Here is a 21,518-nt window from a genome sequence, read left to right on the forward strand (position 1 = left end):
TCGAAATATTCGCCTACAATTCGGTGCTATCTTCTCGGCTCTTAATGAAACCTACTTATAATACTTGTACTATTCTTCGTTTCCCTCCTCGGCTACTTTAAGAACTTAACTTCTACGTGATCTTCTTTTTGTAATGAATGCATATAATTTTTTATATAAACAAATATATTTGCATTGATTTAGATATTGCAAGAAGATAAGAAAACACAAACATACTTTTGCTGTTCAACCTCAAATGATATACATTTTCTATTACTAGTAACCGATTTCAGAAATACTATACATTATAATGAAAGATAAGAGCATAATGAAGAATCTTACTTTTTACTTTACAACAGATGTATAGGCTAACGAGTTTGTCATGTGTTCTTATATACTACCAAAGGTGCATGTATCAACTCGCCAAGAGACGGCGCTATGCATCATTGTTTAACCTCATCAGGTAAAAATGGGTTTCAACGAAGAATGTTAGCACATTTAACACACGACCTATTGTGTGCTTAGCTCTCCTTTTTCAAGTCAATGTAGTCTATAGTTACACAATCACTTATTGAAAAAAACATTTCAAAAGTTCATTAGCATACTCCAGTTTATTGATTGGTTGATTAGTTGTTGATTGGTTAGTTAATGTCTGGAAGCAAATAGTGTGTGCATATTGAAGACGAAAACAAATTAACAATTAATACAATAGAGTGTCGACCGGGGCTAAGAGCGGACAAATTTTGAACTGCCGCTGGAAAAAAACAGGGTTATCTTGGATAAAATTTTTGCTTTACTACAGGACACCTACGCACCCCTCTGTGAGAGAGTTTTAGCAAGTTTCTTTATCGTACAGATAGCGTGTCATTCACCCTACTAGGAACATCAGATTAAACATCCGCATCCATCCAAACAATAAAATGTAGAAGTGATAACCTGGCCCAAAAACGGAAAATAAACAAAAAGGAACGAAAAATCGTCTCCTTTATTGTTATCTTTTGTTTAGAAAACTTGCATTTAAGGTTTCTCGAGTTCATACTTGATCAACCTAATGTGAAACTCGTAATTAAATATGTTAATTCATTTTCTTTATAAACGCGGTTATGACACTCACGGAAATACAACTAGATCTGAACAATTTTAAGCTATGTGATACATATTTCTTTATTTTGCACATTCAATTTTTGTCTCGCCTGCGACTTTCGTCGCAGTATGCAAGACATAGGTATTACTATCAGATTGCGGTGGCGGCGTAAACTATTTGTATAAAGCTTGATATTTCAAAAGGTAGAAGGCCTGGATGCTTCATATCTTGTATGAAGATACCTGATGTTACGAAGTTTCCGTCAATCATATGTCCATTGTCCTTGACCTCATTTTCGTGGTTCAGCGACTGCTTGAAGAAAATTTGAGTTTTTTTGTCATCGGAATTTCTCACTTATTATGAGTAATAGGATAACTATATTTGGTATATGGGTTAAATTTTTGTGTTTTGGTCTGTTTTTCAAATACTTTAAGCAATAGGTCAACTACATTTGGTGGGAGACACCAAGTGGGTATTAAAATACGCTATTTGAAATCAGTAATGCACAAAAAAGCTATGCTATGTATAATACATTCATAAATAATAAGTATGTTAAAATGAAAATGAAAATAATTAGGTCTTTCCACTTTTCTGTGGAAAGACCTATTGTATTTGTTCTTATTATTATTATAAGTTCATTCCACTTTTCTGTGGAAAGACCTATTGTATTTGTTCTGATTATTATTATAAGTTCATTCCACTTTTCTGTGGAAAGACCTATTGTATTTGTTCTGATTATTATTTTTTTTTCTTCTTCCGCCAAACCCTTTTCTTGCAGTATGAAGTTGTTTCGCAAGATGTCGCTTAGCTATTTTGGATATTATATCGAACAGTTATTGCGCTTTTAAAACTTATCTTTTTAAGCCGAAGACTTTTTTTATTGTAAGAGTCATCCCCCCAAACACTGTTTTTCTTGTAAGTGTATCTCCTCCGATAACGAAAAAATTCTTTTTCATATTTGTTCGTTACATCCTTAGAAATTCTTTGGCTCATTTGGATTGAAGCGATCCGTTGAAATTTTATAGGAGTAATCTACCTTTATCAAATAAATTTGTCGAAAAGTTTTTGTAACTCATAAACCGTAAGCCATATAAACCTATAGTCTTTTTATTTCAGGTCCTCGGGTCCTAACTTAGAAAATGAGGTCAAGGTCAAAGGTCAAGGTCATGTTCTGAATTTTGTCTTTTGCTTGTTTTTGCATTTTCTCCGACATTTTTATCGTTATATATAAAAGAACTAGTGCAAAATGTTTGTTATATTGTAATAGAGATATGATACATTTGGTCTGAAACAATCCAGTGACATCTTATAGGAGTTATTGTCCCTAAAATATTTTATTTTAAGGTAAATTGATTATTTCTTCAGATTGGTACATGATAAAGCCTTAAGATCTTTTGCAAAAAGTTGGGTGACATATGACCTTGAAAATGCCAATCGACAGTGACCTTGAATGAACCGAAAGTAATCTTTTTGCACTTATTTCACGTAAAAGTACATATAAACCATATAATTTTTGAATGGTCATACATTAACCTATCATTTGAGACCGGAAATGACATTTAATAAACCGGAAGTAGTATATTATTGCCCTTTTTACTGGCAAAATAATATATACAAACTATATATATTTGGAATCAGTGTGTATAAAGCTATCATATGAGACCGGAAGTTAATTTTCTTAACCGGAAGTAGGCAATTATCTCCCTTTTTACAGGCAAAAGAATATATAAACCATATATTTTTTGAATCAGTGTCAATAAAGCTATCATATGAGACCGGTAGTGACATTTTCTAAACCGGAAATTGACAATTATCTCCCTTATTTCAGGCAAAAGTATTTAGAAACCATATATTTATTGAATCAATATGAAGAAACATATGATTGGACGTCAGTAGTAGCTTCGAGTAAACCAGAAGTAGCTTCTTATGAATTATTTAGAAAATTGATGTCGAAAGGCCTTCAATTGTTCTTTGAACAATTGGTTTTTAATTATTATTTTTATTATTCTTCTGCCGCCAAACCCTTTTCTTGTGATATAAAGTTGTGTCGCAAGATGTCGCTTAGATATTTTGGATATTATATTGAACAGTTATTGCGCTTTTAAAACTCATCTTGTTAGGGCGAAGACTTGTTATTGTAAGAGTTATCTCCCCAAACACTGTTTTTTCTTGTTAGTGTATCTCCTCCGTAACCGAAAAAGATAACAACAAAATTCTTTTTCATATTTGTGCGTTACATCCTAAGGAATTTTTGGCTGATTTGGATCGAAGCGATCCGGTGAAATTTTATAGGAGTTATTTACGTTTATCAAATGGATTTGTCGTAAAGTTTTTGTAACTCATAAACCGTGAGCCGTATAAACCTATAATCTTTTTATTTAAGGTCCTTGGATCCTAATTTAGAAAATGAGGTAAGGTCAAAGGTCAGGGTCATATTCTGAATTTTGTCTTTTGCTTGATTTTGCATTTTCTACGATATTTTTAACGTTATATATAAAGAACTAGTGCAAAATGTTTCTTATATTGTGATGAAGATATGATACATTTGGTCTGAGCAGCTAGTCACATCTTATTGGAGTTATTTCCCCTGAAATGTTTTATTTTGAGGTAAATTGATTATTTCTTCAGATTGGTACATGATAAAGCCATAAGATCTTTTAAAAAATGTTGGGTGACATATGACCTTGAAAAATGTCAACCGGAAATGACCTTGAGTGAAGTTGTCATTTTTGCACTTATTTCATGTAAAAGTACATTGAAACCATATATTTTTGAATGGTCATATATTAACCTATCATTTGAGACCGGAAGTGACATTTTGAAAACCGGAAGTAGCATATTATCTCCCTTATTTCAGGCATTAGTATACACACACTATATATTTTTGGAATCAGTGTAAATAAAGCTATCATATGAGACCGAAAGTGACATTTTCTAATACGGAAGTAGCCAGTTATCTCCAATTTACAGGCAAAAGTATATATAAACCATATATTTTTGGAATCAGTGTAAATAAAGCTATCATATGAGACCGAAAGTGATATTTTTTTCACCGGAAGTCGGCAATTATCTCCCTTATTTCAGGAAAAAGTATTTAGAAACCATACATTTATTGAATCAGTATGAAGAAACCTATGATTGAACGCCAATAGTAACTTTTAGTGAACTAGAAGTAGCTTCTTATCAACTATTTAGAAAATTGACGTGGAAAGACCTTCAATTGTTCTCTGAACAATTGGTTTTTAATTGTATTCTAGATCTTTTCCATTCCAAATTCGTTGGAGAATTTGCCTTTCATTTGTTTGATAATCACTTAGATTTAATTTAAGATAACAATTAAATACTTATAGTGTATAGAAACGAAGGTGTTCTAGTAGGCAAAACACTTTTTAAAATGACAAAAAATATCTTATCCAATATATAAGATATCTTATATAATATATAAGATATCTCATATTATATATAAGATATGTTATATAATTATATAAGATATCTCATATAATATATAAGATATCTTATATAATCTAGTTTTTATAAGATATCTTATATACAATATGAGATATCTTATATATTATATAAGATATCTTATATATTGGATAAGATATTTTATATATAATATAAAATATCTCATATAGTTTATAAGATATCTTCTAAAGTTTATAAGATATATATAATATGAGATATCTTATATATTATACAAGATATCTTATATATTTGGTCAATATCAGAGCTAGTAGAACCGTTTGTATGTTAGTGTGTCATCTACTCAGTAATGAGTAGTTCAGCACTGAATTAGTTTATATTTTACATTTTTAAAGTTTCAGTATATACTATTTAGTGATTTTTTTTTAGTGGGTAAAGATTTGAGTGACAAAAATAACTTCATCATTGGTTTACGTATTACATTTTTTTTTGTGCAATTGGAATTTTTTTAATGTTTGAATAATATACTTCAAAGATTTGAAAACAATTTAGTAAATGCAGTAGTACTTATCTGACATCATGCTCTTGTAAAGACAATATAAGTATTTTTTTATTCTTTATTTTTTATTTTCTTTTGCAAAGCAAAAGCCTGTTAGAATATCCTTAACCGACTTAATTGACGTTTCTTTTCTCCTCATATGCACTGTGTTTCTTAATGAAAATGCATCTTATAAAGTTTAACATGTTTTACAATTTTTGTTACACCTGCTTTACTTTTCTTCCGTTTTAAATTATAATTATATTCGACTTATGCCAACACATTCAATAAATACTTTCGGTCAACGTTTTTGGGCAAAGGTTGAATGACCCAAATCCTTACAGATGTACTTTTTATGCATTGTTTTTTTCCCTCTAATATTTATTAAACAATTGGTCGTTTAATGGATTATATGTTTTTAATAAGCATAAAGGATTATAACAAAAAGATGTCTTTTGGATACTTCATATGATTTCCGTATGGAATATATAGAAAAAAATTACACTCAAGTCCTTTCACAAATTGGTGCATTTTGAAATTCATACAAATGGAATGACGTAGGTCATTACGAGTAATGTTTAAACACTTAAATCATGTATGTTCTATTGATTGCATTGGTTGAAAGACAATACGTTTAATGCTCCGGAAAATCTTTAACCAGGATTGTATAGACAAATTTGAGTAATCATGGAATTATTTATGTGATTGAATATCAATGTTTGCGCACAAAAAAGCATTTAATGCACAGCTTTTGGCGTGAAATGAAATGTTTAAGACGCATTTAGCGTAAAAAAAATAATTCAATGACATTGTGTAAACTATCGGCGTTCTGTAAACAACGAGGAGATAATGCAATCTCCAAACCAATATTCATGGCTTTTGAAACAGTTAAACTGCAATGTATATTTCTTTTTTTATTTTTTTACTTTAAATATTGTGTTTCTGTCGTTTTTTTTTTTTTTTTTTTTTTTTTTTTTTTTTTTTTTTTCCTTTTTCGTTTGTGATACTGGGTGTAAACTGTAACTAAGACAACAAATACTGAACTGAATATTGGACAACAAGAACATGGGCAGGTTTAGCAGGTACTCCTTGTCAGCCTTCTATTATATTGTAAAAATCATCTTCACAATCATTTGTACCATACTGACCGTATTTGCTTGGAAATAACCGACGACCACGAAGATCTAGCTCGTGACCAAATATCATTCGTAATTAACAATAATTAAACGGTACCGAAAATATCAATTTAAAGTTATGAAATATTTGTTTGATGGTAAATCGTTTCTATTCAGCCACTTTAGCCTTTAATGTTTATTTCTGCCAACTATTAATTTAAATATTTGTATAATGATACAGCGAAATAAATTGTTTCGTTGCCATGTTTTACTCATTACTTAAATCAAATAAATCGAACTGAGTAATATAACTCAATCATTTGTGATTAACCCATAGTTAAGGTTAATATATCAGTGATTTATTTGACAAAATAAGAAAAGGGTAAAAAATAAAAACTGAGGAAACCGCAAAAGCAATTATGTGCGTTTATTCCTCACAATATTGCGTTTTCAACAGTATAAGGTATTTTTATATTTGAAAATAGTAACTGTTTATTTTGCAATGAAAATTTAACCCCAATTTGAAAAAGAAATATTTAAAAAGGAAATACTGCATTATCAAATCCTGTTGCTGGAAAGTTTGAAATCAAAACTGAAAAAAATGGAGAAAAAAAACCTTTTGAAATGCCTCTTCTCGTCCATCATGCCCATAAGAATTATATTGACGTTTAGACAAAAATGAGATTTGATAATCAGTGAAATTTCGTAAATTAAAAGTTTAAAACATTAAATGAATTTGCCTCAAATACAATGTATGAAAAATTCTCCATCTTTGGACAATATATTAGAACAATAATTGAAAGATTATGGAAATGAAAATTACCCTATATATATATAAAAAGATATGGTATGATTGCCAATGAGATAACTATTCGCCAGAGACCAAATGACGTCGATGTAAGCAACCATGAATCACAGTACGGCCTTCTACAATGAGCAAAACCCATGCCGTATAGTAAACTATGAAAGGCCCCGAAATGAAATGACAAATGTAAAACAGTTCAAACAACAACAAAAAAACTAACGCCCGGATTTATGTACACAAAACGTTTTATGTAGATATTACCTCATTTATATATAAATTGTGCGTTCGTTCATAGACACTCTATAATGTTTAGTATCAGAGCCAATTCACAATGTTGAAGTTATTGATCAGTAAAGATAAAGTGGATTCCTCATATGAATTTCTTTTACTAGGGTAGAGTCATTCCACATACTCATATCCAGTACCTCCACGTCATATTTGGTACCTCTAAATCATATCCTTGTAATTTTACAACAATTGAATGATTATAAAGCGTTAAACATTTCGTCGTTCCTCATCGCCATATCAAAAAATCACACCAACGCGTTTGTTTTAATATCAATTAAGCATGATTTACTGGAATTGGTGGCCATGTTTAAGGGAAACAAATACGTACATTATTCCATATTTAAGTGATCTTTCTATATGTGCTGTAAATCTTTCATTAAGAGAACATATCTATTCAATTCATTTGAACTCTGATGGATAGTTGTCATCATTTTCTTCGGAAAATGCCTGTACCTAGTCATGAATATGGCAGTTGTTTTTCACTTGTTCCGTTGATTGATAGCGTTTGATTTTGTCGGTTTTTATGGACGTCCCCTTTAAGAATTCACCTTGGCGTTCGGTAATTTTGTTATACCTTTTTGTCAATCATACCAACTCTTCTTACTTTTATATATAAAGAGAGAGATAAGGATGTTAAGGATAAATTAATGAAAATTGGCCCTATTAATTTTATTTGTAAAGATAGACATGGTTATAATTTTAGAACAGAAAACTTATCGGTCATTATTTCTATTATATATAAAGTTGAGAAAAAAATTACCAATTAATGTAGGTTTATGATTTGAAAATTAAAATATAAAAATGAGGAGATGTGGTATGTTTGCCAATGAGACAACTATCAACCAGAGTTAAAATAAAATGGTGGTAAAATTATTTCAAAATCAATGTGTTAACTCTAGACAATGCGTAACACACAGAGAACGTTACAGAGAGAATATTTAAACAAATTACATAGCTTAATATCGAATTCAAATAAATTCTCTCATTATTGAAATAGTTAATCATATATTACTTTTGTAGTTAAAATTTTGATATTTTAACAGCTTTGAAAATTTAAACCGCATCATAAATCAAAATTGAGATATATTAATAACTAATTCACATTGATGGTTTGCAAAACAGAATTTTAAAGTATTAGAGAAGAAACTAATCAATTTGTATATTGATGACACTTCACGCCTGGCTACACATGTTCTTATTTTTTGGGAGTTAAGTAAAAATATTAGTGGCATTGAATATAAAGGAACGGATAGTAAATCGCAAAAATCGCATTGAAAGGAATATACTACCATACTTTATATAGGTTTTCCTTTTCTAGTTTCATTATTATATTTCATCCATATGCTACATGTAAGCAAGGTCGTATGTTAGTTATACGTCCTTTTTGTAAGTGGAAGTGTGCTTCCAACTGACAAGCTGCTTTCGTTCTATTTACATGTAATCTTCTTTCAAAAGGCATGTTGGTAGCGAATTGTTTACAGGGGACTGATATAACAAACAGCTATTTCCCCTCCTCTCTTTTTTAAGATAAGGTGTGTCTTTCGATTGCTACACAAAACTTTTATTTCTTTTTACACTTTATAATAAATTTAGTTCGCTAAATACGTTAACAATAGCCTTCCTGCTACAGCTTTAATAACAACGTAACCTGATACTTTAAATAGACCTATAAGAACAGGGTTCATACCACATCTTCTTATTTTGATATTTATATAGATAAGCATTTACATTTAATTGTTTCATAATACACTAAAATACGGTATGCAACTTATATACTTTATTTTTGTCAATCGAGGCCAATGCTTAAATTGAATTGAGAGATTTGGGCAAATAAATGCACCACATTTTTACAGAATACTCCAAAAGCAGACCCTCTGACCACGCATTTGTTTTGTGGTATAACTAGTTATTAGAATACTACCGTAATGTACTTTCTGTTGATTGTCGGAAATTTTCCGCTCTCTATTTTGAATTAAAGACCGTGTTAATGTTTGGTTGTGAGTTTGGTACAATTGAAACTTGCTGCAGATTTGTGATTATATGAAGGTCACATTGACTTTTAAATGTATACAAATGTGATGGGGATGTAAATTAGTGTGGTTATTTGTTTATGTGTGTGAATGCATGGTTAATTTAGGGGTTCGAAGTTGACAAATTTGGAACTTGCTGTTGATTTCAGATGATTTGAAGGTCATAGTGACTTTTATATGTACACAAGGGTGGCGGGGATGTTTGACAGTGTGGTTATTGGTGTCTGTGTATGAGAGGTCCTCGGTTAATATTTTATGGTTGGAAGTTGCGCGTACTTTCAAACCGGTTTTATTTTTGTTAATATTTTCATCGTGCTTGATATAATTCATACTGTGCTTTCTATTTTTTTAGATAAAGAACGATGTTGTTGAAACGTTGGTTAACAGGGAAACACAGTTTGGTGCAACATTAACAAGTGGAAGCAGTGCAGTTGTGGAGTGGATTTCAAATTTTGATTCTCTCGTTACATATGGTGTTTGTAACGGAAGTATGGAGACAATTGAGACAAACATGATTTTTCCGTCATCACAGAATTATACTTTGACTGTTTTGGTTGTTAATAGTTTAGGGCAAAATCTATCTGCGCAGATTGACGTCATAGTTTGGAAACCTGTAGAAGGTTTTTCTTTTACCATATTACCTACAGTAGCTAGTGTAAACGAAGAAATTACATTTACTATATTACTGGACAACAATAACAGATTGCCTATGGGGAATATCATCTTCAACATATCGTTTGGAGATGGGAACAGTGCTGTTAATTCTGACAACGTTGCGAGTGACTTAACAGCAAACGGTATCATTTTCAAACATACTTACGACCAACAAGGAAATTATTCTATTACTTCCTATGCCTACACATCATTAAGCGAAACAAAATTTAGTCGTACAGCCTTTGTTTGGAGTAACATTTCACTTCCAACAGCGGTGTCCTACATTGAAATAAAACAAAATGGTTTATTCCTTTCTGATTACATTACCACTACTCCATTTATGTATTATATTGCATATGGTGACAATAGGAATAAAACAAGCTCTCCTGATATCATTACGAACAATCAACCGCTAACTATAAGTGAATGGGACAATAGCTATCAAAGTGAAGGAATTTATGAAATTGAATTTGAAGCTTGGAATCCATTTTACACAGAGAAATGTAAATATATTGTGAAAGTGCAAAATCCAGTACCACTATTAACGTTACTCCCATTGGAGATGACTCCTTTGTCGCTCTTCCCTGCAATACAAAGCGGTGTCAACTTCACGTTGAATATGACAAATGAAAACAGCTTACCACCGACAAACATGACTTGTAAATTTTGCTTTGATTCAAGCACTTGCTCTGCAGACAAAGATGTTGATTTCTCATCTGTTAACTTCTACATGATAAATCATGTTTACACAGATACCGGTGAAATGAACATTAGTGTTAATTGTTCGAATAATGTCAGCCACGGAATGGTTAACACGAGGATAGAAATGTTACCTGGGATACAGGGTTTCAAGGTTACAAATGGATACGTGTTATCTTTACCGACGAACAATTCTACAACTTCAGAATTCAGTTACTCGCAAGGTACCTTGATGTCAACTGTAATCAAAGTGCATGCAGACGACATAATTTCTATTACAGGCACTGTTAATGAGAACACAAAGAGTGGTTTTGTTACAATTAAAGAAGACAACCTACAAGGTGTTATTTATGGAAGCTACAAAGTGACACTTGAGCTCCACAGCGTTTCTGGTGAAATCCATGAAATAATCCTAGCACTTTTCTATGAGGAGCCAATATCTGGTTTTCAAGTAAGTGGTAACACGGATATAAAACATTATCAATGGTTTATGAAATTTATTCTGAAGTTTAGAATGGCTTGATTTCTTTGATGTTTAGTACTTTGAGCTTTCTTTCAGTAGCTACAAGTCTTGTTTTGGTACGGTTAAGTTTATTATAGTTTATTTTATCGATTACACTAATATATGGCGAAAAGTTCTTTTCCTGTACTGATTGAAATTGAACTTCCTTTTGTACACCTATTATTCAACTTAAAGTATATGGTAGTTATAAAAAGTTATTAAGAATGTGTGTTTTGATGTGAAAACTCAGCAAACTCCCAAATGGAATAAAGTTCGAATGTGTAATGGTTTCGAGTGTAAAGTCGGGTTTATTCGTCAATAAGTAAACCAATTCTCTGAAAAAAGACTGAATAAAGTTTGAAACACTTTATGTATAGTTTCTAAGTGAGGAAAAAAACGAATTTATACGTCAATAAACTCCGTAAGACTACCTTTATTACTTATGATGCATAGTAAATGCACTGTAATTATGTCCGTGTCAAACTAAATTCCCCAACACGTTCAAAACTGTTTCGCAAGTGAAATCATACTCATGTCGTTAAAAAAAACATGTTTGTTCACGTATATCTGTTGCCAAGAAGTCACTTATACCTATCTCCTATGAATTATATTCAATACCAAAAGAATCAACGCGAAGTTAAGGGATATATGTGAATGAAAAATTAAGTCTAGGTTAGTCTATGGAAAGGTAAATACTATGACATTTAGAGCGAGGGGCTTGCCCCGAGCTCTTAATTTCATAGTATATACCTTTTCATAGACTATCCAATTTAGCACATATTTACAACTCGAGTAATCTTTTAATTGGTCTATTGATAGTTTATTTTGGCTGACTACTTGTATCACAGATGTTGGTAAAACGCAGCTCATTAACGAAATTTTGTAAATCTACTCACTAGTATCATTGTAAAATATGTGATTTCAAAAGGCCCTTGACTCCTGAATGAAAAGATGGTAGCTGCTGGTGTAAGTATGTTTATTGATATAAAGCGGTGTTTTACTATACATGTACTTCTTTACATGGTAAGACAAAATAAATTGACCAAAAGCAGGCAATAATTAAATTGCAGTGGAAGCTTTACATGTCTTGAAAACAATATTTTCAATGTCACAGTAAAACTAAAGCTATAATAAATTTGAAACATATAGATAGTATGCTGTGGTGGATCCAGGTGGAAGGGAGGGGGGTCCGGGGGTTTCAAAAACCCCTTTTTTGGACGATCAATGTTTTTGAATGGGGACATATGGTTGGAACCCCCCCCCCCCCCCCTTTTATCCTGGATTGGAACCCCCTTTTAAGAATGGCTGGATCCGCCCCTGGTGTGTCCCAATAGATAGTCTAGCGGATAGTCATAAAAAGCAACTACCAATAGATCAAAGATACTAGGGTTTATGTTTATTTTATTTATTTCAAAGTAAAAACTAAAAGATTTATCAGAACATTTATATATATATATAGGTGGCACATTCAGAATTATTACGGTTTTTGAACTAATGACATCGCCCTGAACATGCATGAAATATTTGCCACTGGACATTAAGCAACCAATAATCAATCAATCAATTCATGACGAAATAGATCAAGTTGCCTTAATTTCCCTTCACAAGGTTTCATAGTACACACTTTTTGGTGTACACACTAATTGCATGGATGATTAAATATCACAATTTTAAGATGGCGTTGTACTCTAATCAAGGTATAAAGAACCATATTTGTTTCTCTTTATTTAAATGGAAGAAACTTGCAATCGTCAAAAACATTTTTTTAGATCCAAAGATTTTAAGTATATGTAAGAGAATGATAATCCCTTTCTTCATGAATAAGTACGAGCGTTAGCGAGTACTTATCATGAAGTAAGGGATTATCATTCTCTTACAAACTTAGAATATTGTAAAGTGCTCAAGGCTCAAATGATCTATCAATTAGTTTCATTGTCAGTGCAATGTTTATAATTGATGCATGACTTCCTTTTTCGGCATGTCATATATGGATTAGTTTTAGTGATGTGAGGACTTTCTTATCATTTGGGAAATATTTTTTTAAAAATGCGTTAAAGATATTAGGTGACACCACAGTAGAAAGAAAAGGTAGGAATTGTATGTTTCCTGATTGTGAGTATGAATGTAAATCATGTAATATGTTAGTGAGGAATTATCCTTTTTTTATTTACAGTTTAAATCAATTAATACATTTGAGTTACAACTAAATTTTATTTCACAGCCAATAATTTGGTCCGGCTTTTTACATTAAATACTGTTTTATTATGTCAGGGAAATGTTCAAAAACAATGCCCATAAAAGTTTTTAATATGTTCAAAACTAAATTCCTGTTTTTTTTTTATCGGAATACATGTATTGGAAATAACTATTCTCCCCAACCGCTGATCAAGTAATCAAAGTTTTGGAAAGCTAAAGATTTATGTTATTTTTTATCTGAAAGATTTTTTTCCTTTTTTTTTGCATTGCTTTGGTATTGTTTAATTTTATAGTAATTTGAAGTTATTAATATTTTCATAATAGCATTCACGGTACCAATTTTACTGCACCAGTGAACTTCAACTTATTTTGAGATTTTTGTTTGTTTCACAATTCAACTTTTAGTCAGTTTCAATCACTCTGTGATAAATTCTTTCAATCTGATAAATGTGCTTCAGGGCAGTTGTAACTCATTTAGAAACTCTTTGTTTTGAACTGTAAATAGACCCAAATAATAGGATAATCCCTTACTATAAGAACATGATTTACATTCATCTTCACAATTAAGAGGCATCCAATCCTACAATTTCATTGGTCGAGAGTACTTTGCTATATTCTAAGGTTCCTGGAGTATCTTAAATACATGATTTTTTTTGTTAGTTGCTATTGGCTTTGAATTAGCTGTCAGGAACTGCTTGTACTCTCAGATGAGTACTCAGTGTCCAATTTGTTGTTAGTAGTGTTGACAAAATCAATACTAAAATTTTAACAGGATCATCGTGGAACGTAATGAGATCAATTATCCAGTACATTGACTTAATTTACAATGTATACATTCAAATTTAACCTTATATAATCAGCACGAAGACACTTTGCATCAGCTTGGGACAAAATCTTAAATAAACATAATTTGTAAACGTATGAAAAAACAAAAGTTGTAAGATGATCAAATTTTACAATGTAGTTGTACTTTTCATTATAACTTAATATTGAGATATCGTAAATGTAAAAATGCGAATCATCTACATTCATCAGGCTTAATTATATTTCAAATGGAAAGCTGATTAAAAAATTGTGAAATGCAAACTAAGTGTATACTGACACCCCCCCCCCTATACTGGTCGTTCAAGTACCATGCAGACATGAACTATACATAAAAGGTGTGACGATAAAATTTTATACCTCATATCATTTAACCATACACCGCGATGATATACGACAGGAATTTCTATGGTTGGTTGATTGATCGTTATTTGTGTAATGTCCAGTTGAAAATATGTCATGCATATTCATGATGAGAACAATTTAACAATTAATTCAATAGGCAGGTTCTACAATAGGAGTCGACCGAAATGGAGAGTCGGACATTTGAAATGGATCTGGAAAAAGAAGGTATTGGTAGGGACAGAAATTAAGCCTTGCATTTTGCCACTTAAGGGCCCCTTAAAGGGTTGTTACAAGGGTTTTACGTCCCAAGAGCGCTTTCTCTACACGAGGCATCGGATTTAATATCCATATTTAGACCTTTTTTGCAAGTGTTTTACAGCAGGTCAGAAAAAGACCAAAAGTGACATTTCGTTACCCGATTCACCGTTGGGTTACATTTTCTTTGAACTTAACTTTCCTATCGGTTGAAAGATTATCCGAGTAACCGGTTAGGTAGATATGTTCAATTTGACAACACTAGTTGTTAGGGATAAGGGATGTATAAATACCCTGCCACGTCCGGTCTGTGTTTATGTTTGATGTTTTCTTCTTTGTATTGATCTGATGAGTTAAGCCTTTTTCAACTGATTTTTAGCTCACCTGGCCCAATGGGCCAAGTGAGATTTTTTTCATCGCTTGGCGTCCGTCGTCCGTTAACATTTACAAAAATCATCTCCTCTGAAACTACTAAGCCAAATTTAACGAAACGTGGCCACAATCATTACTAGGGTATCTAGTTTAAAAAATGTGTTCGATCACCCCGCTTGCCAACTAACATGGCCGCCATGGCTAAAAATAGAGCATGGGGTTAAATGCAGTTTTTGGCTTATATCTCTTAAACTAAAGCATTTAGAGCAATCTGACATGGGGTTAAAAAAATTATCAGGTTGAGATCTGTCCGCCCTGAAATTTTCAGACAATCAGACAACCCGTTGTTTGGTTGCTTCCCCTGAATTGGTAATTTTAAGGAAATTTTGCAGTTTTTGGTTATTATCTTAAACATTATTAAGGAAAAAGATAAACTGTAAACAGCAATAATGTTCAACAAAGTACGATCTACAAATAACTCAATATGACCAAAATTGTCAATTGACCCCTTAAGGAATTATTGCCCTTTATAGTTAATTTTTCGTAAATTTTGTTATCTTTTACAAAAATCTTTTCCACTTAATCTACTGGGCCAAATAGAATTAAACTTAGCCACAATTTTCAATAGGGTATCTTGATTAAAAAATGTATCCGATGACCCTGTCATCCAACCGACATGGCCGCCATGGCTAAAAGTAGAACATAAGTGTTTATAATAGAAGTCTAAGGGAAAATTGTAAAAAAAACAATTTCAAATGGTCACAACTTGAAAACTAATTTAAATAATGATAAGGGGTCTTCAGTAACTATTGTAAGTCTGAAATAGGATGACCTGCTTTTAAATTAACTACTGGGCCAAATTAAACCAAAATTGGCCTCAATCATTATTAGGGTATCTAATACTATTTATTATGATTTTAATCTTATTTCACATGATTTCCAAAAGCACAGTAGATACAGATGAGCGACACAGGCTCTTGAGAGCATCTAGTTATAGTTTGTTTTTATGTTGTGCTGTTACACCACTGTCCCAGGTTATGGGAGGGTTGAGCGCTCACAAACATGTTTAACCCAGCGACAATCTTTAAGTGCCTGTCCAAAGTCAGGAGCCTGTAGTTCAGTGGTTGTCGTTGGTTCATGTCTGCCATATTTGTTTTTCGTTAATTGTTTTGTAATAAATTAGGCCATTAGTATTCTCAATTGAATTGTTTCATATTTTTAATGTCGGGGCCTTTTATAGCCGACTATACGGTATGGGTTTTTCTCATTGTTGAAGGCAGTAGGGTTGCCTATAATTGCTTACATCAACTTGATTTGAACTTTGGTGGATAGTTGTCTCATTGGAAATCATACCTTATCTCCTTATTTTTATATCAAATGGAGAGCTTATTGAATATAAATGGCGAAAAAACATTTCTTACATCCATGCAGAGAGAATGAATATAGTACAACCAGTTACAATGTAGGTAAAATATTCTTGTAAACTTACTAAAATGTCATGGACATTTAAAAAAAAAACTATAGCTACAAATATTTTTGTATGTTTTGTACGAATTTACATTATCGACGTTAATAGTTTTTGTTCTAACTTGTTTACAAATCCATAAACAATATTCAACTGATACATCGGTTAAAATATTATATTTGAATTTGGAGATTTTCGTGAAATGAAAATAAAAATATAATTTTGTTTTGTTGCAAACATTAATATATGTGGAATTGTGAAATAATATTCCACTATTAGCAGTCAGTTTTTGGTTCATTTTTATCAAATTAATCTAAAAAAAATCGATGATGTATTATTGGCTTGCAAGTTCAATTTAACCTTAACTGGGTAAAGGCCACGCATGGGCTAAGCATGTTTAGTTATTAAAAAGAAAAGATTGTTAACATTGAAATCTGAAACATGTCAGACACTGGGAAGACCCCTTTCGTTGACTGATTCTGTCCACAAAAACAATTAATTTAAATACAGTTAAAACGATGATTTACATTTTTTTTTTGAACTACCAGTAAGACTTAAATTCAAACAGACCTAGAAAATTGTCATTATTCGATTGCACATGCTTGTTTTATATTTATATTTATGTTTGTTTACAGTAGACCACATGACCTACATAATTCTTTGGAGATCATCTCGATTGTTAATTAGATGGGATCTATTCTGAAAAAACCTACACGAAATGTTAATACATTATAACGAGTCCATGCATTTTAAAATGTTTCTTCGGGACTTTTTGTAATAAGGATAGATGTTTTAGTATGTTACAAATGAAATTTGAGGTTTTGAGTCGAAGCGGTGAAAATTAATTTGACAGCTTATGCCCCTTTAACGCTGTCTATATACATAAAAAAATCAAAACAATCGGAAACACAACTTGATATATTGAACACATCCTGAATTAGTTTTTGGTCTCAAAATTCACGCTTATTGATAATACATAAACATGCATTGCTTTGTTTGTATTAGTATTTATTATTTATTTCTGTTCCTCGTACAAAAATGTGCAAGCGGAGCACTTGCTGAAATTGCTTTCAGTTTTTATCTCTTTTTTAAATGTTCTGTTGACGTCATTGTAAAGTTAATGTTTTTTTTTCAGCATTAAAAACAAACATTACGTAATTAGGGCATTCGACTGAAGTTAATATTTGTAAATTTTAAGACACTTCATTCAAAGTAAACTATTGTCTCCCCTAATTTTAAATCAATCTTTTAATTCATATCGTATTAGCTATAAAGTCCAAAGAACATACAAACGAAATGTAAAATATACTTTCACCATGCGTTTTTTTTTTTCAGTACAGGAGATATTTTTACCGATTTGTTTTAGTTAAATCAATCTATGACTATTTAACAGCGGTATACTACTATTGCCTTTATTTACCCTATTATCACGTGCACTCAATGCTCTTCAACTTTGTACTTGTTTGGCTTTATACCTATTTTGATCTGAGCGTCACTGATGAGTCTTATGTAGACGAAACGCGCGTCTGGCGTGTTAAATTATAATCCTGGTATCTTTAATAACTATTAAGTGTATTTATACTCTGATCAAATCATCACCCATGCATTTGATTTGTTAAAACTATTTTACCATTACTGAGTTATTCAATTTCCATGATTTTTTACTGCAGCCAGAACACTCCATGTTGTATTAATCTTCTAAATATAGTAAAAAAGGGATATTTCGTGAATGTCGATTTTATGTCACGTCAATTTTCTTCACAGTTCAGGTTAATTTATTATGGACAATACGTATGGAAAATGCATTTTATTTTTGTATAAACATTTTCATAACCATTTTTAGCTGCAGTATGAAAACAATATTTTGTCAATGTGAGAAAACTACCAAAACTATCAACAGTTTGTGTTTAGATCGAAACACAGGAAGAGCTCGGTATACATCGCCTCATGCAAAAAAGTTAATAGTTTTCTGACATTGACATAATATGGTATATGTACGTATTATAGGTCCAAGAAGAAGCTGATCTGGTCTTAGTGAAAATGGTTACGTCGTTTAACGTTCAATTCACAACAGGCAGTAATGTAGAAGTAGAAATAGTTATCCGGGATACAGAGTCCGTATTGGTGTCATGTGAAGGAACTGAACGTGTCAATCAAGTCACTTATAAATACATTGATGCCGTAGACTATACCATTAATTCTGTAGCAAGAAATACTATTACCAGTTCCAACACAGAATATACAAAAGTAAAAACAGTCAAGCCTATTAAAGGATTTGACCTCAATGTTGCTATAGATCTCATTGATTCGTATACAAACGCTAGTTTGAATATAAAATTGGATAACTCAAGTCGGTTACCAATGCATAACTTAACTTTGAATTTGGACTATGGTGACCATTTAAACAGTAGCATATCGTTTAATGGACACTTGACCAATCAAGCTTTGACATCCGGATACGTCATTAGTCATGAATACACCAGACAAGGAAACTATACTGTAAAAGGTATTATGATGTCTAGTCTAAGTTCACAGACGATGGAGCATGCTGTATATGTATGGGATAATATAACAAACCTACGACTAACATCAAACAGGAGTGCAGTAGTAAACGAAATAATAACTTTCTCCTTCATAAATGTTCCTAGATGTGGATTTGAATATAAAATTGAATATGGAGATGGAGATGGTGAGCAGAGTCAGTCCGATATTCTCTACGGAGACTATACTGAGATCACGTTTACCCACAGCTATTTTTCACCTGAGGTTTATGAAGTAAACGTGACACTTTGGAACCCATTTTTCAAAGTTTTTCATAAATATCTTATAATAATCCAGCACCCTATTGTTGATTTCTACTTGTCACCTCAACCACCTATACAGTATCCAATTCCAGATGGCAAAGTTATTTTTACGATTAATATGACCAATTATAATCCAGATCCGACAAATGTTACCTGTCAATTTAGTTATGAAAAAGGAGATGTCTTCAGTAATGATTCAGTTGATATAATATATACTAAAGACGTAATGAGGATTTATAACTATACCACCAGTGGGACAAAAGATGTCGTAATTAATTGTTCCAATGTTGTCAGTAGTGTTATACTTACGACACAGATAGATATAAAGAAAGTTGAACTAGATGATTTCACATTTTTTTATCCACATGTCGTCCCGATGAATATGACTTCAGATGCTACTGATATTTCAGTTTCTGTTGAATTTATTATCGCTTTGTTTGACTGTGTCCGATTTCCACCAGAAGTAGAATTTAAGTGGAACTTTAATGACTCTTCAGTCGATACAACCCAAAGTAGTTCCATTATACATTCGTTTGTGGAAAGGAGAAGATATGAAATTTTAATAGAGATTTATAACAACTCCGAAAAGACAACTAAGACACTGGATATTAAAATAGGCGCGGTAGATTTTGATGTAAGTTCATACCTCGGAGGGGTAGGAATTACGAATTTTACATTTTTTATGACTGGAATTGGCATGTATGGATACTATAAACTCTTTCCGGGTGTTGACGATTCCTCGATAATAAAACAACAGCCAAATGAAAACGAATATGTTAACATCTATAAAGTTTATAACGATTGGGGAAAATTCAATCCAAGAATAATTGCTAGAAACGAAAATTTTACTGAGTTCCTTTACTTTCCTGAACCTGTTGTTGTCGACTATAACATGTCTGTAATGCAAATTGACATGCCAAAAACTCTTAAAATGCCGAATCCGGGAAAAGTTAATGTCACAGCATTTCTAGTCGGTACAACAATTCCGCTTCCGTTTACGTCATGTACATACGACATGCAAGATTTTATTGATTTTTCTGTGGTGACTTTAACACAAAATATCACCACATCTAGTCCTTTGATATATACTTTTGAATATTTAACTCTTGGAGAACATGAGGTAACTATCAATTGCTCAAATTATTTCGACACTTTTTTTTATCAGAGTACGATTACAGTCACAAATAAATGTTTTACAATTGAAGGAATCTTTGATCGACAATATGCAAGACCTACTACACCAATGATAGTGTACACAACAGAAAATTTTGATTTAGCAAATCGAATGGGGGTTCACTGTTCAAATCAGACAATAACGTTTAATTGGGATGTGTATAGTATAATAACCATAAAACCAGAGACAAAGCAACGTATACATAATACTGGGAATGAGGCTGATCAAACTAACAGAGGAGCATACAGATTCTCTAAAGGAAAATTTCAGGAAGGGTTATATGAAATTTTTCTGAATGTTTCGTTATCAACAACATGGATTCCAGAGAGAACGTATCTGAGGTTTGTAAGGCCTGCTCCAATTGCATTTATAGAGGGTGGATTTCAGAGGACTAGTAAACTTTCTAATACATTTCTAACTATAGATGCTTTGACATCATCTTATGATATTGGTCTTGGATATGGTGGGAATGCAGATTTGAACTTCACTTGGACATGTTACCGGTAAGTTATTCTTTGCATTCGAGAAAAGTATCTCCACACTTTTATTTTTCATTACGCATAGATAAGACAAGTACAAACGATATTTATTAGTGATGACCTAAAATGCATGTACATTCAGAATACTGGCTTCATTGGCGGATCCAGGGGAGTATTCCGGAGGTAAGAACCCCCCCTTTTTTTATAACTAATGCTATTGTATGGGGATATATGGGTGGAATCCCACCTTGTTATATGACTTGCATGTGTTGGAACCCCTCCTTTGAGGATCCGCGATTGGGCTTTACATATGAAGAAGCACGAATATTACAAAGCATGTTAATGTATCAAAAACATCTTATCTTACTCTTGGTTTTTATGGGTATTTATTTTTCTCGATTTATGTTTTATTTTTTGTCTATTGTTTTCATGTTAGCATACATTGTACAACGAATCGTTTTCTCTTAAAAAACTGTCCTTTACATCTGA

At 32.0% G+C, this 21,518-nt stretch overlaps 1 protein-coding gene across 1 annotated transcript in view; it reads left to right on the forward strand.

The window, feature by feature from the left end:
* The window catches only part of LOC127710241 (uncharacterized), a 77,011-nt gene that overhangs the window by 17,659 nt on the left and 37,834 nt on the right, over nt 1-21,518 (forward strand). The window contains exons 3-4 of the mRNA XM_052216008.1: nt 9,615-11,066; nt 18,580-21,053. Of these exons, the coding sequence (XP_052071968.1) occupies nt 9,615-11,066; nt 18,580-21,053 (3,926 nt within the window). The remainder of the gene's footprint in view (nt 1-9,614; nt 11,067-18,579; nt 21,054-21,518) is intronic.

The sequence above is a fragment of the Mytilus californianus genome, unplaced genomic scaffold (assembly GCF_021869535.1).
Source record: "Mytilus californianus isolate M0D057914Y unplaced genomic scaffold, xbMytCali1.0.p SCAF_7, whole genome shotgun sequence".
NCBI classification, from domain to species: domain Eukaryota; kingdom Metazoa; phylum Mollusca; class Bivalvia; order Mytilida; family Mytilidae; genus Mytilus; species Mytilus californianus.